Source organism: Sinocyclocheilus grahami, unplaced genomic scaffold (assembly GCF_001515645.1).
Source record: "Sinocyclocheilus grahami isolate Dianchi unplaced genomic scaffold, SAMN03320097.WGS_v1.1 scaffold72.1, whole genome shotgun sequence".
NCBI classification, from domain to species: domain Eukaryota; kingdom Metazoa; phylum Chordata; class Actinopteri; order Cypriniformes; family Cyprinidae; genus Sinocyclocheilus; species Sinocyclocheilus grahami.
The window spans coordinates 746,705-771,233 of NW_015505251.1; the positions used below are offsets into that span (position 1 = coordinate 746,705).

At 38.1% G+C, this 24,529-nt stretch overlaps 1 protein-coding gene across 1 annotated transcript in view; it reads left to right on the plus strand.

Annotated features, from left to right (window-relative positions):
- Window positions 1-24,529, plus strand: part of LOC107585604 (unconventional myosin-XVIIIa-like) — a 116,731-nt gene that overhangs the window by 51,395 nt on the left and 40,807 nt on the right. Inside the window, exons 5-22 of the mRNA XM_016272693.1 lie at window positions 770-946; window positions 1,712-1,922; window positions 2,790-2,932; window positions 3,288-3,388; window positions 3,536-3,599; window positions 3,685-3,829; window positions 5,870-5,881; window positions 7,650-7,823; window positions 7,913-8,003; window positions 8,178-8,370; window positions 10,460-10,546; window positions 13,197-13,338; window positions 13,448-13,607; window positions 14,182-14,368; window positions 15,565-15,802; window positions 16,313-16,422; window positions 17,306-17,371; window positions 22,045-22,173. Of these exons, the coding sequence (XP_016128179.1) occupies window positions 770-946; window positions 1,712-1,922; window positions 2,790-2,932; window positions 3,288-3,388; window positions 3,536-3,599; window positions 3,685-3,829; window positions 5,870-5,881; window positions 7,650-7,823; window positions 7,913-8,003; window positions 8,178-8,370; window positions 10,460-10,546; window positions 13,197-13,338; window positions 13,448-13,607; window positions 14,182-14,368; window positions 15,565-15,802; window positions 16,313-16,422; window positions 17,306-17,371; window positions 22,045-22,173 (2,430 nt within the window). The remainder of the gene's footprint in view (window positions 1-769; window positions 947-1,711; window positions 1,923-2,789; window positions 2,933-3,287; window positions 3,389-3,535; window positions 3,600-3,684; window positions 3,830-5,869; window positions 5,882-7,649; window positions 7,824-7,912; window positions 8,004-8,177; window positions 8,371-10,459; window positions 10,547-13,196; window positions 13,339-13,447; window positions 13,608-14,181; window positions 14,369-15,564; window positions 15,803-16,312; window positions 16,423-17,305; window positions 17,372-22,044; window positions 22,174-24,529) is intronic.

Consider the following 24,529-nt stretch of genomic DNA (forward strand, 5'->3'; position numbering starts at 1 on the left):
ACAATCCCATCACATTTCATTTCATCACATTCAGTTCAGATTGCACAATCACAACAGAAAACAATGATTAATTTCACTGTGGTGCTGTGGAATCAACAGCAGAGTAGCTGTGTGTATTTTAATGAGTCTTCAGGTCTGCAGGGCTCATGCACAGGGTTATTTGCAGAACTCTTCTACTATCTGGCCTGAATCCAGAGCCAAGTGAGGGTTAGACATGCACAGGTGGGCCCTGGGTAATGTGCACAGGGTGGGAGAAAATGAATGCCAGGATATGGGTCACAGAGAAACAGGTGGGATATGGCCTAATTTTTTAAAACAGACAGATTGACTTATATAGACACACTGAGAAGTCTAATAAAATAGTTTCTAATAGAATTTTCAGAGTTTTCACTATTAGGCCTTCATGAGGCATATGCTGGGCAATATTATCAGCTCACTTCCTGCCTGGCACAGTCGTACCTCCCGATGAAGGACAGCTCTGAGGCGATGATTTCCATAATGTCAAGGCTGACCTCAAATCAAGTTTTTGAACCATCTGTTCAATGAGGGAATTGCTAAGCTGGATCCAGAGTTGAGCTTGACAAGTTTTAAATTGCATTAAAGACTTGGCATGAAGTCTTGAGGCGATTATGGCTAAATCATATCAATTTAAAACCTCATACTCTATTTTTTTTGGCATATTAATTTTATTTTTTTTACTCTTTCCATTAATCACTAGTCCGATTTCTTGCATTCTTTGACCTTTAACATTTTAAATCCTTCAATCCAGGCGAACCCCCCGTCATTTGACCGCTGTGAGGACTTGGCAGCTCTGCTCTACCTGAATGAGACCAGTGTCATGCATTCCTTGCGCCAGCGCTATGGAGGAAATCTCGTCCACACATACGCAGGGTCCAACATGGTGATCATCAACCCTACCAGCACCCCCTCAATGTATTCCGAGAAGGTGTGAGCCCTTGTTTTTCTTTTACACTCCTTGCATCCAAATATGCTTACTTCTTTACTATGTAGTATCCACAATATTCATTAAACAGTAGGCGACAAATACTCACATAACGTCCTAGTTCATGAAAAGCATATTATACTCTGACAGTGTGCGATTTATAGACGGAGCTACTCACGGTGGCAGCAATGCATTATGGGTACAATATTTTCTACAACTGTCCCTTTGTCAGTTTAACGCAATAGGAAATGAAAGCCGCTAATGAGCTTTATTGGTTTTCATGCAAGATAAATTACTACCCATAAAATGTAATTACAATCCAGAAGAGAATTTCTTTCAGTCACTGGTCCTAATTAAGTGATTTTGCATTATGGATCAAGCTGATTATGTGCCGTGATGAGCGTTTTCTGCATTCTAAAGCTGAAACTATGATTATATGTGAAAATATGCAGTTGCACTTGTGCTGGAAAGATGGTTTACACCTACTTTCTTTTCTAATTAACAGCTATTGATTTTCCCTTCATTGGAAAATTTAATGTTTATGGGTTTACATTTGAGGCTTTAAGGTTTCCATTATTGACTTTTCTGTAGTACAGAAAATAAACACTCTGTAATACATTAATATTATTAGTTTGAGTATTTAGTTTTTCCAAACAATGATCTTCATTAAGCTTGTCCACAGAATTTTGTTTTCTTGGGCAAGAGGCATAAAGAAAATTAACATATTTGTCAGTGTGTTAGAAGTTTATTTTTTCTCTGTTGTTTCAGGTGATGCACATGTTCAAAGGCTGTCGAAGAGAAGACACAGCTCCTCATATATATGCAGTATCCCAATCCGCCTACCGAAACCTTTTGACAACACGACAGGACCAGTCCATCGTGCTGCTGGGAAAGAGCGGCAGTGGCAAGACCACAAACTGCCAGCATTTAGTCCAGTACCTGGTGTCCATCGCTGGCAGCACTGGAAAGATCTTTACTGGTACAGAGACAAGAGCCATAATCTCCTAGCATTTTTAAATGGGATTCTAGGAATGCACCAAATTTTTAAAATTATTTTAAATCAGTTCTTGCGAACTTTAATAACATAAATGTGTTTGATTTCAATTATACTAAAATGGTAACCTAAAATGATAACATCTAAATGAACTGGTTTCATTCAAGTCAGAAATGTTATTTAATATCACTGAACCGAAATACATTAATTTATATCAACAAAACTAATGTATATGGGTTAAATCAGGTAGAAATAGCTCTTTAAGGTAACAGTTGCAGATTACCACATTTTACAGTGTACAATCTGTAACTTAATTTAATTTAAGCTCCAATCTGAAATTTTCATTAATTTGTAAAAGTGCAATACAATGTACAAATATTAGAATTTAATAATAGAGATACTTTTTTGTTGTTCTTTTGTAACCAAGCTAATATTGGCCTATATGAAATGGTCATTATGCATTCCCATTTTTAGCTGCATAGTATCTCACCATGTGCTTGAAAAGCTTGAACAGCCTGTGGTAAAGGGTGAATGGAAGGGTGTCATGCGGTCACGGGAATGGGCTTGTGTAGCGTGGTGAGAGTGTGAGCGCTGGGAAGAGGGTGACAGATGAGGGCTGTGCTAATGATGCCCACTAAAGCACTCTGATAATTAGCCGTCATCAAGGCCTGCTCAACCCCTGCTCGGTCAATAATGACATAATGAAGACTACAGTGCTCATCAACTATACCATTAAATAGGCCTTGATGTTATCTCCGTATGCTCGACTCTGTATGCAGGATCCTGTCTTCTAGTGCAGTCAGTGTTAAAGAGTGAGTCCATTAGTTAAATATTTATGTGTGTCTCCTTCAGCTGAGAAATGGCAAGCGGTCTACACAATCTTAGAGGCCTTTGGAAACAGTGCCACCTCCATGAACAATAATGCAAGCCGCTTCTCCCAAATCGTCTCACTGGATTTTGACCAGGCTGGTCAGGTGGCTTCAGCCTCCATTCAGGTTTGTCGATATAGTACTGGGTCATATCTAAGTTATATAAAATGCACATTGTACAAATTTTATGACTTATAGTTAAATGGCAATCCTTCATCTATCCACCCACCCTGCTACCTTTAATGCCCTTTTAATAAAATGTTTAATTCAACAAATAATAATAATGAACAATATAAATGTTATCTTAATAGTTTTTATATAGTTAACATTTTATAGTACAATACTTTAAAAATGACCCTTTTAAAATGGGTGAAGAATAGAATTACCTTTTTGTAATTATATAAACATTTGTTTGCTCTGTTCGTTTGTAATGTTTTGATAATTTTACTAAGACTGATTAATCTCTTTCTTTTATATGTAGACCATGCTGCTGGAGAAGCTGAGAGTGGTAAAACGACCAGAGACTGAGTCCACTTTTAATGTTTTTTATTACATGATGGCTGGAGCTGACAGCACACTTAGGTAATCTCACAATAATTGTATGCATGTGCATTTTTCAGTTATTTTGTTTGACCCCAACATTTCTGCTCTCAGAAAGTGTGCACTATTGAAGAAATCTGTAAAATAACTATAATTGAATAACTTGATTGTATTTCAATTTTACTGCAGAACGGAGTTGCATTTTAACCACTTTGCAGAGAACAGTGCTTTTGGGATTGTGCCTCAAACTAAGGTTATATTTTATTTTATTTTATTTTATTTTATTTTATTTTAATCTAATCCCATCTAATATTCTTTTTTTGTGTGTGTATACACAGTCTGAGGACAAGCAAAAGGCATCACAACAGTTCACTAAACTGCAGGCAGCTATGAAGGTGTTGGGCATCTCTTCTGATGAACAGAAAGCTCTGTGGCTCATCCTTGGAGCCATATACCACCTTGGAGCTGCAGGGGCCACAAAAGGTAATGCAAAGCTCCCTCACTCCAAGTCACCAATAACCCCAGCATAAACCTTTAGCAAAACGTATTTAGAAAGTTTAATAGCTTGCTTTGATTCCAAGTCTTCCCCTTTAAGCCCCACACTGTTGTCTCTGAGCTAATTTAGCTCACAAAAGCATTCGACAGCTTTCTCTTTACACATCAGAACTGGAGAGCTTCAAAAAAAGCCTTAATGAGATAAAATGCTCAAAACGCCTAACAAGCACAGAAACAGACTTTATTAATTAAGGCCGACTTACTGTCTGCTTACTGAACTTAAACAGAGAAGAGACAAGCAGCTCAGGAAACAGTTTGATGTTGAGGAGTTTAGAGATATGTGTGTTTCTTTAGCTCTAATGAGGATGGATGGCTCAGTATTTACAGTCTGTGATATCACTTCCCCCTCATGCAGTCAGACGATGATGTATTAATGAACCTTTTAATCACCAGACTCCAAACTGTACTGTCTACATGCTGTCTCTAGGGTCCACAGTCATGGGAAACTCAGAAATAGCTGGGAATATTCAAATTGTGTGTGCGTGTGTGTGTTTGTCTTATAACATCATAGATAATTGCTATATAGAGAGTTAAATTTCTATAGAATTATTATTTGAAAATTATCCAGTAATAAAAGGTGTGGGAAAGGTTTGACTTGGATTTGAATACATGGCCATCGGTGTGTTTTAATTGTATGTAATGTGTACTAGTTTGTTGCTGATATATCGTCACTGCAGTCACTGGATTGCTCAGTATCTGCAGTGGATCCCTTCGTTCTAGTCTGGTACTCTTTCCTGTACCTGCATGCCTCCCCTGTGTCTCTCTCAGACAAATGTGGGAATGCCTTATTTCTGACAGGAGGTACTAATACTGCTTTAGTGTTCTGAGTTGGTACTAAAGACTACCATTATATGACATCAAACATCATAAAGCTTTTTTAGCAACACATTTCACCTTCAGGACAATATATTCAGTGTTTATAAAGATGTCTTTGTCTCCTTTCACTCAGTCGTACCTGACTGTGCGTACAGCAGGGGGCAGTGTTGTTCTGCCTTATTGTGTTTTGTCTGGGTATTTACCTTGGTCAAGTCTGTTGTTGTTCTTCTTAGTACAGGCACGTACCTGTAAAAAGTGACATAGTTTTTCTAGAACAACATCTTGATATATACTACCGATCAACTTTGGGGACCGTAACTATTTTTTTATATACTTTTATTTAGCAAGGATGCATTAAAGTGACGGTAAATACATTTATAATGATTTCCATTTCCATTTTGATCAAATAAATGCAGCCTTGGTAAGCATAAGAGATTGTTTTTAGATTTGATAAAAAAATACAGTAAATACATTAATTAAAACCTTTTTCAAAAACACTGATAAACCTTTCCCGACCCCCAACTGAATGGTAGTGTACAGTGCATAACCCAAAAATACGAGCAGTAATTACATGCTTTACTACAGACTTACATAATTTACATTTATTAATTTAGCAGTCCAAAGCAACTTAAATAAACCCAATAAGCACAAGCAATTATACAACATAAATGGTATTAAACCATTTCTTTTTTATTAAACCTAAAGCAACAGTATTATTCTACACAATTTTATATAAAAAAAAAAATTACAATGTAACCTGTACATGTTATTTCAAGAAAATTGACTTTGTAATAATTATGAACTATTATTAGAATTTTTTTAAAATATATTTTGAGAAAGTTTTCTACAATTAAAAATATACAAAATAAAAAAAAATCACAATTTAGTTTATTACTAGTCCTGATATATGCTGTTATATCCATTCATTGGCCAGCCATTGAAAAAAGTGCGTATTGGTCATTTATTAATTGACTAATGTGCAATGGAAATGCTTACTGGAAATGCATGGAAGAGCCAATAATATGTGTATATGCAAGAGTTTGTGTGCTAACGATTGCATTTTTGGTTCCTTGTTTGTACAATACTGAAAAATGTCTGTCATGTTCTAACCTCTTCTTCTCTACTTGCATGTTGCATGCTGTTACAAAGCAGAGGCTGATGAAGGTAAAGAGCATGAATATTATATATCAGCACAACAAGCAAACACCTCATTTGTGTATGTGTGTGTGTGGCTGCTATCGTAGTTGCCAGACATTTCCATTTGCATTCTTATTGTCGTCTTTTCTTTCTTCTTTCATTTCTCTGCTGGGCTTCTTTTCTTTCAGAGGTTTATAACCATGTCTTAGTCTTGAAGCTTAGATAAAACTTTGGTGGGAATATGTGCGGGTGAGGGAGGGGAGCATCGTAACTTTGTTGTCTTATAAGGCTCAGGGTCTCTGATGTTTCTCCATGTTGTAGACTTTTCATTTCTGCAGTGCTTTTCTGTTGTTAAGACGCAAACACAAATAAAAAGCTCTCAGTTTATTTTAGGCGTTCATCTATTCCACCAGAGGCCTGCGTTGTTTTTCGTCTCTCTCTGCGACCTCTTCTGGTTGCGGCAACCTCACTGCAGCTTGCGTGTCACTCTTCTTGTGTAGGACTCTGTGATTTGCTCTGAGGTCAGTCTGAGCAATATCCGCTGCAAACTATTGAAAACCTTTTGGACACATTTTCTGTGATTTGTGTTTCTGTGAAACATTAAAACTCACAGACATCATCAGACCAGTTTTGACTATAACTATAAAACTATAACTACACAATATCAACAATATGGTACCGAAATAGCTTGTACAAAAACAAATTTATTTTTTTGATAAAACAATCAAATATATTCAAGTGTATTCAGCCAGATATTATTAGATTTTTATTTGATATTTATGTTTAAAAATCATGAGATTGATATGCCTAGCCTTATACAAAATTAATAACATGACATATATTTACTAGTGCTGGGCATTAGTTAATTAGTAGATTAATCGCGATTAATCGCATCCAAAGTAAAAGTTTCTGTTTATATAATATATGTGTGTACTGTGTATATTTATTATGTATGTATAAAGACACACACATACAGAATATATTTGGAAAATATTTACGTGTATATTTATACTCATATAATTTATATTATATATAAATATATTTAATATATAAACATAACATACTTTTCTTAAATATATACATGCATGTGTGTGCATTTATATATACATAATAAATATACACAGTACACACACATATATAAACAAAAAGTTTTATTTTCGATGTGATTAATCGCGATTAATCGTTGCCCGATGTAAAATCGATGTTTTGTAATTTTTCCAGTAACCAGTAATCTTGAAACTCTTTGTCTTTGTTTCAATTTAATCCATATTTAATCTCTTGTGGGATGTGTTTTCTTTTACCTTTTGTAGTTTTCTTCATGATTTTTTTTGATGATGAGGATATGTCACACAGCCTGTCTATGGCATCTGCTTAATTTGGCAAGTCTTTACCAAGTAACAGATGGATTTGCATGAAAATACCAGTGATTGACTGGATGACAAATTTGAATAACGAAATATAAGGAAAGAGTTTCTCTGCCCTTCAAAACTGCTATTCTAAATAAGCATAATCCTATTTAGTTGCATTTTATCATCCATGACCGGAACTAACCTGCAGCCTACTTGAATTTGTAATCGACCAGGTGAAAACCACTGCTCTTCTTCATCAAAACTTTTAGTATTTTGATTAAAAGTAGATTTAGTAAAAATCTGTATTCTAAAGCTAACATGGGGGTACGTAAATGATATAATCAGCGGAATTGCGTAAGACTTCTCTCGGATACTATAAGAGCCCCACAGTCATTAGTGTTGCTTCATTTAACATGGTGTTTTTGCTGTCCCTGTGCATCTCACAGCGGGCCGGAAGCAATTTGCACGTCACGAGTGGGCACAGAAGGCAGCTTACCTCTTAGGTTGCACCCTAGAAGAGCTCTCGTCTTCTATTTTCAAACATCAGCCCAAAGGAACCTTACAGAGATCCACCTCATTCTGCCAGGGACCAGATGATGTTGGGACAGGAGACAACTCAGGTAAGATCTTGCATAATACAAGACCTCTGATACAAAGGAATTGTGTTTGCTGGCTTTGGCAATATTAAAATGTATGTTTTGCCTCACAGCTCCAAAGATCACAGCTCTGGAGTGTCTGGAGGCCATGGCTGCTGGACTCTACTCTGAACTCTTTACTCTGGTCATCTCACTTGTTAACCGGTAATGTTTGTTACCTCTCATGGTCAGGACATTCATTTTCTTTTTATTAATGTAGGTTTTTAAATTGCCTACCATAGATCCCAGTTTCATTTGTGAACAAGGAAAAAGCCTGTATTGTTTAATGACTCTAACATACATTAAATATATATCTATTGTATGTTTGTGCTGGTTTAGAGCGCTGAAGTCGAGTCAACATTCCCTGTGCTCTCTGCTTATTGTGGACACACCGGGATTCCAGAACCCAAAGTTAGCCAAGCGAGACCGTGGGGCCACCTTTGAGGAGCTGTGCCACAACTACACCCAAGAACGTCTCCAAACGCTTTTCCACGAACGCACTTTTGTACAGGAGCTAGAGCGCTACAAGGAGGTGCAGCAGTCCACCCTGTTACAACTATCAAATTATTCCTTTTTTTTATTAAATTAATTATAGGCTCAATTCATTTGGGCTGTCTAGCTGAGTTAAAACGATCTTGATTTAATTACAGAATTAACATGTTTGTCTAAGCTGTCATAATCAAATGTGCTTGCTTGCCTTGTTAACAAAATCAATAATCAGGCTAAGTACATGGGCCAATCAGAGATCAGTCATAGAGATAATGGTACTGTAAGTGATGTTCTGGAACTCCCTACAAGTCGGCATGAAATTAAAATTATATTCTAAAAATAGACAGGGGCGCGGGAAGATGTTTTAGGTTGGGGGGTGCTGTACGCGTGGGATGGGGGTGGGATTTGGTTGCTATAGAGGCTATTTACACTAAGTGAAAATAGCAGTATTTTTTAGGGATATGCTATTTACACTAAGTGCAAATAGCTATAGATAGTTAAAATAGCAGGATATTCTGCTAATTACTTATTGCAAATAATGTCAATTATCTGCACCTCAGCATTGTAATACATTATAAAACCGTGTGCAATAATAACTTATTGAGTGTAAATTTTAATTCAAATTATTTAATGGATGCCACCTTATTGGGACAAAAGCCCTCCCTACATCTAACCCTACCAAATACTTTATTTTCAACTTTTTGATTATTTCCTTCATTTTTATTAAAAATAAATGCTTTTCTAATGTGATTTGAATTGTGAAAAAAAATTATGAAAAAAGTTCGCCAAAAGGCAGATTCAAACCCGGGTCGATCACGACAAAAAAGAAATATGACACACGCTTTACCATCTGCGCCACTGAATAAAAGTGTAAAAGTTAGTGTAAATAGCCTCTGCTAACAAGGCTATTGACACTTAGTGTAAATAGACACTCCGATTTTTATTTTTTTTATTCCAAACAGTTAAACACTTGCCCACAGAAAAAAACAGGGGGTGCAGCACCCTCACTTCCCGTGCCTATGAAAATAGATCTGTTTTGTAAATGCATGTTATTGAGCTTATTGCAAACAATTTATTCATATAGGTTTCGTGTTCGCATTTAATGTTTTTTTTTATTCCGTTTAATCAAAATGTCATAACTCAAGGTGTTTTCACACATGGCCTGTTGTTTCGGAACCTGGCGCGTTTCCCCCCTTAGCACGGTTCGTTTGGGCATATGTGAACACGGCAATCGCACTCGGATCCGCGCCAAAACAATCGGTCCGAGATCGCTTGAACAAGGTGGTCTCGGCTCGATTGAAAACGAACTCTGGAGCGATTCGGTTGTAGTGAGAAAGCAATCCGATCCAACGGACCAACGAATCAGGCTATATCACAATGTATAATGGGTAATTACATAAGTTTTGTGAAAAGCATTAGCTTTGTTGTTTTGCTGATACCTCAAAATGAACCTGTGAATGCGTGTGGGAGAGCACGTCTTTGGCATTCAAAAATTAAAGCGCACTTTTTTGTTTTATAATGCCGTCTTATTGCTCTTCTTTGTAGTATGTGCATTTTAAAAATGTTTTCCCAATCAATCCTGGACTCCTGCTCAAAATGATAAATTATTATTAACGACAGCTACAAAAAACCCAACAATAAGCCCGCAAAGCTGATATTGTTCCATTCTGACAGATGACAGCTGTGACAGCTCAGTGGAATCCCGGAAAATAAACCCTGGAACTTTGACCAATGAGAGAACGGTTTACTCGCGCGTGACTTGTATTAACAAATTTGGTCCGTTTAGAAACTTTGCTGTGTGAAGCGAACCGCACCAAGAATAAAAAGCAACATTGTAATCATTTGAATCCCTGTTTCGGAACAAAGCAATCGATCTACAGGTGTGAAAACACCCTCAATCTTTCCAAAAATCCAATTAACAACCGATGAATAGAAAAAAGTCCCTGCCCTACATTTTCATGCTTGAGGTTTGATCGGTTCTGATTCTAAGCCTCTTACTTGGTTTTTTGTTTGGCCACGAGGCTGTAAAATCATAGCACAAGAGAAAATATAGTATTAGACGCATAGAAAGCCTTAACCCAAAAATCAGTTTGAAATCATAGCTGACTAATACTCCCTCTATCCCTGTTTAGGAAAACATAGAGCTTGCATTAGATGACATAGAGTCCAGTACATCACTGTCTGTATCAGCTATAGACCAAGCCTCCACTCAAGCATTGGTAAGCAACTCTTTTCTCCCCTCATCTTTTCTTTCCTCCAGGTTTTTGTAGTGCATCCCAGCTTGTCCCCAAAGGGGCCTTATCTGGAAAATGTGTGCTTTTCAGTTTCAGCTGTGACTTGAATCACTGAGTTTTCCCTAGTCTCTCACAACGTTGGGGAAAAATCAGTTTGACTGCTTGAAAGTTCTAGTCGATAACTTTTGTGTCCTGTAGTTTGTCGTTTGAGAGCGAACTCAACCTCAAAGTTGTTATCTGTTGTGGTAAGTTATTATATTGTTGTATCTAGCCAGTTGTTGCAGGAGCAGCGTGTCAGGGACGTGGCTTTCTGGGAGGTTAATGAGACTAACCTCCCAGAAGATTGCTCTGACAGCATTTCATCTTGTGTGTGTATATATATATATATATATAAATAAATAAAAAAATTTTATTATAATTTTCTTTTTTTTGAACAGTAGTGTATATTATTACTTACAGTTAGGACTGTGCAAAAAAATCACATTGGATTTTTTGCCCAGCCCTACTTACAGTATATTCTATGTTTTGTTAGTTTAAATAATATTATAACTTTATAACTTTTTTTTATTGTCATCTTGACTGAACCTGTATGAGTGGCAGGAACACATGGTACATGTTATGTTTCTCAGCAATATAACAATCACACACTGCAGGATAGGGCATTTTATTTAGTCATTTTCTAGATATTGCAGCAACCAATTTCTATTAGTATCTCAGGTAACCATCTTTATGATTGAATTAACTCTTTCCCCGCCAGCATTTTTAAAAAAAAGTTGCCAGCCAGCGCCAGATGATTTTCACTCAAATTTGATGGCCTCCAGTATATTTTGCTGTATGAATATTTGAATATGCAATACACCAAAATAAAGATCAGGGCCTCTACTTTTAAACAAAAAAAAATCTGTTTTATTCTAGCTTAAAGCATTCTTTTTTTTTTATCAACACTTGAATGGTAGGTTTCATAAAAATGCATAATTTTGAGCAAAAAGGTGAGAAAATCTAATTTTTATCAAAAACTACATCTAGATAATATTCAGTACAATTATCAAAGCATAAATCCAGTAAATCGCTTCCATCAAAACCTCCAAACCTCCTAATTTATATGCTGTCTATTGCTGATGATCGCATTATTTTTCATATGCATCTGTTTACATAAGAGATCACTAGTTTTTCTGTCCTGTTCACGTGTGTTTTTGTTCGGGAGGTTTTGTACTCGTTCAGCAGATGCGTAATAACGCCCCCAAGTGTATAACAGAGAAAACACGAAAAGCCATAAAAACTCGTCTTTGGTGGGGAAGTGTTTTCTTTTAAAAGAGACGAGATAACTCGTCAATGGCGTGGAAAGAGTTAATAGGTTTAAACGGGCATCCTTGACTTAAAAAAGGGTTTTAGATTAGAATGGGTCAGTTGATAAGTGACTGATTGCAAAGACGAAGAGTGTGATTTTATTTCTAACAAGCTGCTTTGAGTATCACTATGAAGTGTTTTGAATGCCACCAGTGGTCACGATCACCAATTATGATTTTACGAATTGAAGTAGAAATGCAAACACAAATGCCTGTGTAGTCATGTGATCTTTTTCGCTTTTCTCTGCTTTTCAGTTTGCTGAAGTTTTGAAAGAAATTCATAAATTGTCAAATGAGCACTTTAAAAATTAAGTAATTGAAAGCACTCGTTAAAACAACCCTGACGAGTTAATTAGCCAATCTGTGCCTGATGAAAATAGTACAGAGGCATGATAACGACAGTCTCATCAGTGGGAAAAGTAATATTTAAAGACATATTCTGAGCATATTCATAAGCCAACGTAATTGCTGTAAATTCTTTTCCGCACCAGTCTCATCCGCAGTTATTCACCAGCCTGCAAAGTGTCAGTGCGGTAATGCAGAACAAGGGCGAAGCCATTACTGGTATTAATTGCTTAAGTAGACAGCCAGAGTGTAAGGTTTAAAAATGCCTGCCTGACTACCCTGGAGCTCTTACTTAATACAGGCCTTTAATGAGGAGCCCAAGACTAATAGCTCATCTTTTTTCTCCTCGTTTTCTCCTCCTCTCTCTTATTCTATAAAGGATAGTAATTGCTTTCATGTAATGACTAATGTTGTGTTTGAGGTCATTATCGAAATATGAAATGAAAAGTAAATTAAACAATGCACAGTCTTGATGAATGAAAGGGGCTTGAATTGCGAATAAACAAAGTTCTTGAGAGAGATTGAGTTGTTATAGCCACAGTGCAGCATACGCTTTTGGGTCTAACGTCTTGTTGTTCGCACTGATGATTCATATGAAGAATCTTAGTGGAAAAGAATTTCTAAAAGAAATGGCGGAGAGTGATGAGTTGGTAGTGCTTTCAGAAGGTTTAGAGGTCCTTTTATAATGGGTTAATGCTGTTATGTGTGCATAAGTGTGGTCACATTCACATGTCCTTTTTCTGACTGTTCATTTATATGTCAGGCTTTACAGGATTAAACATTAAAAAGTATTTACACTCTAGTCCAAAAGTGGGGTTGTAACCTAAATTGGGGGCTCGTCCGGGATTTGAATCGGTTGTGTCTCCAGCTCCCTAGTTTATAGTACTGACCCCTGTCTACGGTTCAGTCTAACAAAAGTGTTCTTGCATGTCCGTATGATTCAGGTACGGACTTTGGCCAGGACAGATGAGGCGAGGGGCCTGCTGTGGCTGATGGAGGAAGAAGCTCTGCAGCCCGGGGGCTCGGAGGAAACTCTACTGGAGAGACTCTTCAGTTATTACAGCCCTGTGGATGGAGAGAGCAAAGGTCAGAACACAATACACCTCCCACATGCCCACCCACGCACATACTATAACACATAGACATTTATGTATGAAAAAGTCATGCAACCTCATATGCTCAATGCGTCCCTCAGGCCCTGCCCTGCTGCTGAAGAGTGAGAAGGCACATCACTTCCTGTTGGGTCACAGCCATGGGACTGACTGGGTGGAGTATGATGCTAGCGGCTGGTTGAGCCATGCCAAACAGAATCCTGCCTCTCAGAATGCAGCCATTTTACTGCAGGACTCTCAGAAGTAAGACCTTAATATTTGCTTGCAAACATTTAGCAAACTCCATCTCTACGAGTGCTGTGAGTTTGGGTTGCTTATAACTAAATGTGAAAACACAATGAAAATCATTCATTTATGGTTAAATGTTTATAAGAGAAGAAATTAAGACATTAAGAAATTGTAATATTTATTGATTTATATTTTATACTTTAAATAATAATAATAGTAGTCATAATAATAATAATCATATAAATACTGTTTTGTATTATACAGTACAATAGTATTATTGCAATATTAAAAATATATTTTTTATTTATTTAATTTTTACAATTTAAATAAAAATACATTTATTATTACTGTATAGTAATACTGAATGTTTTTTTTTTGCAGTTACCTGAATTGTTTTGGTCAAATTAACATTTACTATATGTTTAGTGTTTGGGAAGCTAATGTTGCTTGTTACTGAAAAAGCAACTGCTGAGATGTGATTATGTATAATGGCAACATTTTTGCTTATTTCAAATGTTGCATAATTTACTTGTGGAGGCGTTAAATTATCTAGCTTATTCTGTGTGTACTCTGGTCCTTCTCTCTGCAGGAAGAATATCAGCGGCTTGTTTATGGGGCGTTCGGGGGGTGCCACAGTTTTGTCGGGCTCTATTGCTGGGCTTGAGGGCGGATCACAGTTGGCCCTGCGCAGGGCCACAAGCATGAGAAAGACCTTCACCACTGGCGTGGCCGCTGTTAAAAAGAAGTCCCTTTGCATCCAGATTAAACTGCAAGTGGTAAGTACTTCAAATGTGAAAACTACATGCATACACTAATGCATTCAAAACAGCTAGACAGAGAGCAACGGAATGGAACCTTTATTATGGACCTCCTTGACTGGAACAGAAAATGCAGGGCTCTCAAGATGTGTTTTTAAAGATCCTAGAGCCACTAAATTATGAAGTAGAAAATCTAGATAAACTAGTTACCCTCATTAATAAATTAATCAACCATTGTGACTAGAAGTCACAGTTTTTTGATGGCCAATGGAATATCTTGGAGCAGGATAGCTGATTTCCTATTTAATTTAAAGATGATAAGTGCTGCAATTAAATGTATATTTATCTACATAGTGTGATGGAGAGACCTTAAAGTTGTCTTCCATCACTGTTTTACTGTGTTCTTATTGTTCCCGATGCATTGTTGTAATTATGCATTTCCTAATCTAGCTGAGTGGGCATGGCAATAAGAAGTGCGAACTCAAGGGAAGCGCTCATTATAGTTAATTTATGAAAGTGTTCGTGCAAATATGTTTTGATTTATCAGTCCTCTTATTATTTGTATTTATTTACTTTATTTACTTTGTATTTATTTATTTACTTTATTTATTTACTTGACTCTTGTTACTTATTTTCATGTATAAATCATATTGTGAAACGAGTTTATTTGATAAAAAAAACATGGTATGTTCCAATTAGTAAGAGCGGGAAAATGTGTATTTAAGATGGCCATCAATAGTAGTAAGAAGGGGTGGATGGAATAAGAGCTTGTTAACGAGTTTGTGTTGCTGTGTAAGTATGGTAAACTCCAGCCTCAATATTGTGGAGGGGAGTTGGTATTGTTTTAAGTACTCGGCAGTTCTAGTTTTAGACTGTTTTATCAACAATCTTTCTTTTAAGCTCTTAAAACATATTTATTTGCACAATTTGCACATCGCCCGAAATAAACAACCTTTTGGAAACCAAATTCGCTCCCGTAATTTTTATCTTCCTTGTGACTGCTTGGGCCGTTATCACACATAATATTTACCAAATTAGAAGTAAATAATTAAAAAATGCATTCGTACTTTAGAAAGAGCTGTCATAGAAGTCCCGCCACTATCAAAATAAAGGTCCCACTTCCATTTTTCAGCCAAACAGAAAAAACCGTAGCGGCCGATAATTAAAAAAGTGCCTTGAAACTTAATGTGACTATGTTGTATGTTTTCCCATAGGATGCGCTGATAGACACTGTGCGGCGATCCAGGGTGCACTTTGTGCACTGTTTGCTGCCTAAAACGGAGACTTCGGCTGGGGATTTGAAGGTGCTGGGAGGACCCTCATCTCGGTCTGGGGAGATAGTGGCACACAGAGAAAGCTGTGACAACGGCCTCATGCAGCTGGATGTGTGCTTGCTCCGGGCACAGCTGCGCGGCTCCAAACTGCTCGATGCCCTGCGTATCTACCGCCAAGGTTGGAGTTTAAAAAAGCAAGGCATTTAAAAAATAAGATAAAGACAGTGAATGACCCTGGTTATTGATCTGTGACCTTTATTTTGAAGAGAATGTGGAAAAATGTATGAAGAGAGGAAAGATTTCAAAGTTCAAATTTTCCATGCAGGTTTGACTTTTCCGAATATCGTGTTTTTCTCGCAGGGTTTGTTGACCTTTGTAGGGCTTTTGTGGCCAGACGCTATGTAGCATTCTAGATGCCATTTTTTTAATTCTTGGAGACGTTCATGGGCTTATTTTGTCGAGTAGTCTTTTTGAAGACATTGCAGTGAAATCCGCAAAATGTCACTGGGAAATGTTTTGGCACATTTCAGCCTAAAGCCCCGTGTAAGCAGAACATTCTCAAGATAAGCGACTGACCAATGCCCTCGTCACTGCTCTCTGCTGAACCTCCACAGACCTTGTAGCTTCTAGAATCACGCATGTCCTTCTCCTGTAACGCTCCTGTCATTCGGCTCTCCTCTTCCTCAAGGTTACCCCGATCATTTGGTCTTTTCGGAGTTCCGTCGCCGCTTTGATGTGCTGACTCCCCACCTGACAAAGAAACATGGGCGGAACTACATCGTAACCGATGAGAGAAAGGTGAGTGTCCTTTTGTGAGTGTGTTAGTAAGTGTGTTGTTTCTCTAAGCGCCATTTGGCTCCTCCTTCATGAGCTGCTCTTCCATGTAATTGATTATGACAGTGCTCAGGGCAGAGAGCTGTGTTGTTGATTAATGGGGCTGTAGTACACATCTTTTCCCCCTTAATCTCAGCTCTGCTCTGGAGACAGGGCAATAAAGGCTTTAATCGGGACCCAGAGTGATGACTCTATCAGTGGCATCCTGTCCTATCACTGACCCCGCTTCTGTTATTGAGTCTACAAAGATCAGTAATGTCTTAATGTGAACTTTGTGTATATGATGGATGTATATGTGTATATATGTACATTTTAAATATGTACATTATACACATGTGTGTGTGTATATATAGTATCAGTTAAACATTTGGACATATTTAACTGAACATCTCTCTTTGGTAACAAATTCTCAGCAGATTCCCCATTAGACCTGTGATCTATCTGCTGCTGCTCAGTCTGAGACGTGGCTTTTGGCTTGTCTCTCACCACTGAACCTGTTCACCAGTCGGCCCCTGAACCCCTGCAGAGAGCACTCAATACCTCCCTGTGCTTTTAGCTCAAACTCTAGCCATTAGTCATCAGTCCACTGAGATTTTTTTAATCCCCTGCTATGTTGTTATTTGCCTGACATCTTGTCAGGAAGAAAGCACTCATGGGTGAGTGGAAGAGAGGGGTCAGACATTAAGACAGTTGTTTGTGACCTGGTTTCCCCAAGGTGGCTTAGCTTTTGGACAGAAAGAGCACCCCAGTCAGCACTCTGTCCACTTGGTGCCCTGCTGAGGTGGAAGGCATACTAGATCTTTATGTCTGTCTCACTGTTTTATACGTGTGTGTCTGTGTGTTTCAGGCTGTCGAAGAGCTGCTGGAGTCTCTTGAGCTGGAAAAAAGCAGTTATCACATGGGCTTGAGCAGGGTAAGTCATTCCACACAATACACGTACTAAACATTAAAAACGATAGTGTAGCTAAGGATTTTAGACCTAGAAGTGGCTCATTACCTGCAATACTAAGCTATTCACTCTAGCCAGCAGAGTTTTTATGTAATTTAAGTGTCTGGCATGTTTCAACACTTCTCAATTAATCAACAACAAAAAAAAAAGTCAAGATTGCAATTACGGAAAAATATCAATACACATATCATGTCGGTTTACTCCTGTTGCATCTATTTACATTGTGTTTTGTAGCGGCTGAACATTGTATCCAATCACAGACATGTCTGTTGATTTTAAGATTGGGGGATTTAAACTCTTGACATCTGGCAACCGCAACCATGAAAGCTTGTGAAGGCTTCTTACCAATGCAAGATAACACAAATGACAAATTAAAATGAATAGTTTCCAGGATAAATAACCAGCGGGCAAATATTGCTGATGATTGTGCTTAATAAATCGAGAGAAGCAGAAATTGTGATCATGATTAAAATACAATTTATTGGACACCCTGAATCAACACTGAACTGACTTGAGCTAAATAATAACACCATTGTTTTTTTTTTTATCATAATCATGAAGCTCTAAATTCATCTAAAAAAAATAAAGACTTCACATATTCAGTCACTCTATGTTATGGATCAGTGCATTGAGTCAATTTGTGGCATACAGATTCGGCCTGAGTCACAAGGATCAGTTCCAAACAGATGGCATGATTTCCATTTAGATTGCCGAAACGTTCGCTTCTTCTACACCTCTTAGACACAGACAGACTTTAATCCGCTCTGCCGCTGTGCTCACATCTGGATGGAAAGTTCGGCAGGGTGGGCTTCGGCCAAAAAGACTCGTCTCCTCCTCTTCCACCGTTGAAGCACTCTCTGCTCTGGGCCCGACGCTTTACCCAGAATGCTAAGCTGCAGATGGGACATGGCAGGCATCGTTGGCAGGCCTCATTGGTGGGCGTGTTGGAGCGAGAAAGACAATTATTCAGAGGTTTTCTGTGAACACATGAGCCAGGCTGGAAGGTTGTGCTATTGCACACTGGGTCTCCCCTAAACTTCGAATGATTAAAGCAGAATTCCTTTTGTGCATCTTCTGTAGACGATAGATTGATTCTGGCGAGGCACCGGCTTGCTTTGTTTGGTTTACTCTGACTTGGCGCACGACGATAACTCACTACAAACACCAATCAGCCCAGCAAGATATTGTGCTTCCAGACAAAGAACAGAAACCTGGAGAGAGAGCCAGAATAATAACATTCTGATAAATAGCTGATTACATAAATGGGAATAGATAAAAACGTGTCCAGGAAATACACAAATGATTAGTTTTTGGGCGGCCATCATTTTAGAATTCTGCTTCACACCACTGATGGGGATTGTATATACAGTGGCTATTTTGTTTTGTTTTATTTATTTGTTTTGTTTTTGTTTCATGTTGTATTGTTTAAAATAATAGGACTATTTATTATTTTATCTTATTTTTATCTATTTATTTATTTTTACTTATGTTTTTTTAAAGTAGTTTTAAAACCTTTTTAAAAATTGAAGTATTAAAGGAAAATTAATTTAAAGTAAAGCACTTGGGCCAGATTTACTAACAGCTTGTTCCAGCGCAAACCGTCTTTTGGCATTAATGTAGTACTGTCAGGATTTCCCAGTGAAGAATTAGCGCTGAAAAGGCGTGGACACAGTTATTTTTGCGCCTGGCCTTATTGGATATGCATTTGTAGGAGTTTCCATTTCAGATGCAAAATTTATGGGAGGAGAGTATTAAAATGATTCACGCAATGCATTTTACTCATGTTTGCACTCGTCAAATTACTGGTATTTGAGCCATTATTTAAAGGGGTCATATGATGCGTTTTCAAGTTTTCCTTTCTCTTTGGAGTGTTACAATCTCTTGGTGCATAAAGAAGATCTGTAAAGTTGCAAAGACTAAAGTCTCAAATCCAAAGAGATATTCTGTATAAAAGTTAAGAGTCAGCCACGCCTACCCAAACAAAGCATGTCTTAAAGCAGACGGTAATTTGCACTGCTCTTGGTAGATTGCGCTGGTCATTATAGAAATGAGATGTTGCGTCTGTGTTCTTTAATGTGCGCATTGCCAGTAAATCACCCGCAGAATTTTCCCCTTCCATCTGTGCTTTATCGCTCTATCGCTAATTTGCCCTATTTAGTCAATCTGGCCCCTAGTTTCTTGTGTAAGATGCCACTTAGTTTTGTCTACTGTAGTAACATTAAGACATTTTTTGTCAGCGTTGATGTGAACAGGATCCTAAGCAATCATGAACTCCCTCCACTGCTTATTGAAAACAGTCATTGTACAGTTGCCACCTTAGTACAATACATCCGTCTAAATCACAGACTCCCCCACTGACTTACACACAAGCTCCTCTCTTTGCACTCCTCCATTGCCATTTGTTTCCCCTTCTCTTCGTGAGGAATGTCATTCTCTTGGTCTCCATGGAAAACTCTGCCATTTGACCCGCGTGAAGGGACCTTTCCACCACGGTGATCTTGTGAGGAAAAGCCTGGCGAATCACAGGCCTGCTGGATGAATGTCATGGGGTGACTTGGCTAACAAGCAGCGGCATGCATCAGAGACATTTCTGAACACTATCATCATGTTCTTCAAGTGAACGCTTCCAACAGAGTCTCTTAGGATGATGTAATTCAGTAAAATAGTGTTTCGCACATGTTCCCTGATGCCGTGGGTAATGTAGTTGTGAGTATTTTAGCATCTCCACCTAATCTTACATTTGACTCGAGAGGACCATGAATGAAGTTCTCGCTTGGGTGATATCAGGCCTTTTTTGTGGCACATCTTCACTGACATTGAGAAATGAAGCTCAATTTTCCCTTGCTACTCTCCTGAGGTGGAGAGGTCTCTCTCTGATATTACACCTGCCTGAAAGCAGATAAGTGTGTGTGTTTGTGTGTATTGGCTGCACAGCAGGTAGCTCAGTCCTGATGTTCTAATTTACGGGGTTGTAAAGGGTCATGGGGAGCATTTCAGGTAAACGTATTGTCCTTTATTTTTATTTGTGGTACCATTGGGTTGGCAGTCGAATGCCGTGGGTTCCGAAAGCTGTCAAACTTTACATGAATATGGAATCATTTCATTACACTCCATTCTCTCCTATGATGTGATGCTTGGAGTTCTGAGAGATTGCCTCCTGTAATAACAATAACCGAGGCTCTACATCACTGAAAGGCTCTGGCTGCCTTTGATGTAAAAAGGAAGATTATACTGCAGAGCTGCTCCAGATAAAGGCTCAATCAAGAGGTATTTGTTGCCATTCCCACAGATGAGTAGTAATTGTAGCAGTGGACTCTCATCTTCCCTTCTCTCGCTCTCTCTCTATAAATAAATATATATATCTCGAACCAATTTCCCAAAGCAGTACTTCTTTCCAGCACAGGCTCTCAGGTACACCCCAGATTCTGTGTGGTTTTAATTACGATTCTGTTCATCTAGATTAATCCATCTTTAAAACTAATAGAATGCTAATGCAATTAGACCATGTCCACAGAGTTTGATGAACGCACGTCTGGAAAAAACGCAAGGTCCACTTCCCTCAAATTTCTCTGATTAAATGGCCTAATGGAGTTGGATTCCGAAGTGTTAATCCAACTCGGTTTGACACCCCCACCACAGAGCGGAAAATTACGAGTAAACAGAGCATGGGCAGAGGTTCAGAGGAAATCCTCACGCTTTCAGACAGGGTGGCTGCAGAACTTATTTGCAGGAAAGGAAAATCTGGGACTATGAAATTATGTATATCACTCACTTATATAGATCTAAATAATATATATTAATATATGTGTATTTATTTATTTTTAATTAAAAGTAATAATTATACACAAGATCAAAAGTTTGGGGTCTGGAAGATTTTTGAGTAATTTTTATGCTCACCAAAGCTGCATTTATTCAAATGTACAGTAAAAAATTTAATATTGTGAACTATTGTTACAATTTAAAACAACTGTCTCTTTTAATATTTTGCAATATATTATAAAATGTAATTTCCTGTGATGGCAAAGTTGATAGCAGCCATTACTCCAGTCTTCAGTGTCACATGATTCTTTCAGAAGTCATTGTAATATGCTTTTTTTAAATATATATTTATATCACGTCATATTGGAAACTTCCTATTTCCCACTTATGAAGTCATGAGCACTTCATGTGAGCACTGCTGCAGTCTTAGGCCCACCCCAAATGCTCTCATTGGTTGAGACGCGTGATGACCCATCCCAAGCCAATACTGATCAACATCCCACCCCTCCTGTGACCCATGGTTTGTCTGTATATTCAGAGCCAGTGAGCAACGGACTTTCATAATAATAAAAAAACTATGTTAATGCGCGATAAAATAATTGTCGGCATTAATCAATTAATGCGTTAACGCGACAATGCGTTAACTTGCCCAGCCCTAATATATATATGTGTATTCAAATAAACGTAAAAATGTATGTATGCATGTATGTATAATTTTTTTTTTTTATTAATAAATATACATTTAACAAACAGAATTTAATATTAAAGATTTTTATTAACATTGTACCATTAACCAAATGTGATGAATTCAGTGAAATTTTTATTGTAAGACAGTTTATTGTATTTCCATACATCTCATAGCAGTGGTCTGTTTGCAGGTGTTCTTCAGGGCAGGTGTTTTGGCTAAGCTAGAGGAACACCGAGATATCCAGACCAGACGCAACATCACCCTGTTTCAGGCAGCATGCAGGGGCTACTTGGCCCGACAAGCCTTCAAGAAGAGGAAGGTAAGTCCTCCTGATCTCATAAAAAGGAATTCATAATGTAAATAAATTACACTATATGAAACATTTAAGACATTTTAAGCCACTTTTTGTTCCAGCAAAGTGGAAAAGTTTTGTGCTTGAGCGTCTCTTTCCTGCTCTCAGTCAGAGCTCTCAGCGCTCGAGTTCATTTGTCGTAAGGTTAGTCTCAGAGTCCATCAGAATGTCGGTGCTGTCTTGAGAAAATCCTTCTGGCTGTGGCCTCGGCTGATATAGATAACATTCAATCAGCGCATCTCCAGGGAAAAAGACACCTACCCCACTGCCCTCCATCACAGGCCTATCGATTCTCCCGCAACTGCGTGCCCTGCATTCTCGCCTGCCCCCTCTCTGTCCATTAATTTCTGCTTTGCCACTCACTCTGTCTCTTTTTGGGTTTAAACCCTGGCGTCTTGTATTTTGTTCTGCCTTCCTTTCAGTCTCTGATCTTGTGTGCTCTATTCTCACTTTCTCACTTCCACACTCATGCGGCCCTCAGTGGGATTGGCTCAGGATGTGAGGGCCGGTCCTACAGTTGCCTGTGACTCTGTCTCTGTCTCTTGCGAAGACTGGGCCCCATCTCAGTAAAGTTCGTGTGAAAGGAGGTGGGCTTGGTGTCACTCCTCACGCTGCTGTTGGCCCTCGATGGTCAGCTGCCTTGGCAGTACAGCTTCATCAACAACATCCACTTCCTCTTTCAGTGTTGTACACAAACCAAGAAGGCTTTCCTTGGTGAGACTTTGTTTTCAGTTTACCTCAGAGCTCTTGACAGGAGACAAGCCTGTTTACTGGATGTTTTGCTGTAAGTAAAGGGAGTTTGAATGAGTTTGTTTGCATTTGTGGGCTGTTGTTTGTATCGTAGATGTAAGTAGGGGTTGCTTTCTTCAGTTAGATCCTGTTTTTTTACTTCTGTTGTTTAGCAGGGTTCCTTGTAAGGTATCTTTTGTAACACTGATTTGTAGGTGAACCGCTTTATAGCTGTTGCCATAAAAGATGGCTTGTGTACTTCTAGATTTGTTTAACTTCTTTGAAAAAGTTCTTGACTAAGTGCTGTGGCTTTCCATTTGCTGGCGGGTTCACTGTTATTTTCCGCTTTCTGTAAAATAATTGTCCTAACAAAGAGCCTTGTCTTGATGCCTCTGAATCACAGCAACCTGTCCCCAAAGGAATACAGTGGGTACGGAAAGTATTCAAACCCCCTTACATTTTTCACTTATTATATATATATATATTTCCTTAGAAAGAAATCTTTTGTCAAGCACATGTCAGAAACCTGTGCTTCACGCTAGACTGAGAGATGAGTCTGGGGATTTGTACTGGGTTGTAGCTAGGGATGGGTATCGTTAAGGTTTTAACGGTATTACTACTCTTACCGATACTGCTTATCGATTCGGTACTTTAACGGTATTCTTATCGGTACTTAGTTATTAACAAATATACAAATGAAATGAAAGAAACAGTGCTTTCATTTTTCCATGAAGGTCTACTAACATTACTGTTCAGGCAAGTAGTTACAAGTAATTAAGTATTACAAGTAAATTAAGTAATTACAGTTTTCACTGAATGTATTGATAGATTAATGCTTATGAATGCTATGCAATTCAGATTAAGAGCTGTGAGTGATTTTGTCTTTGCATTTTGTTGTTTGATTAACATTGATGGCCCAAGCGCCAGTCTGTCACTTTAAGACAATATATTGACACACATTGGATTTTCTCCCAACTGTTCTCGTCCACTTAAGACATAAAATGTGTTTAAGTAAATACTCTCCAAGCCGGCCATTTGGACATATTTTGTGTGTATTTGATTGTTTGGACGCGCCTGAAGCTCAAAGTTTAATTAGCTTGTCCGTTTTGGAGCGCGCCACGTACACACATTTCAGTCTGAGGAACAGCATCTCTTGTGCGGATTGTGCTTTCAACAACATGTCCCGCAATTTAGTAAGACGGCCTTTTTTTCAACAATCACCGATTGTGCTGATTCTGACTTTAAATTTGGGTTTTAGGGAGGAACGAATGCGCACCGCTGTGAAGAGAAAAAAGTTGCGCTAGAAGAAATGCGGCTATAATCCTTAAAAGCCAAAATCAAAATAAAAAAATTTAATTGGCTTAATAAAACAGCCACAGGCCTAAAGTGTAAGCATGTTTGAATGTTTAGTTTTCTCCTCTATCATAATTAAACAGGGCTTTCATGTTGCACGTGCTGAAGCTCCTCCGCACGAGCGCGATCTCGCTTCTGAATTGCGAATAGCAAAAATGCATCATAGACAAATGTTTGAATATCATTGTATATAAAAACAGCTGGCGACTCTGGTGAGATAGAATTTGCAAGATAATGTGTA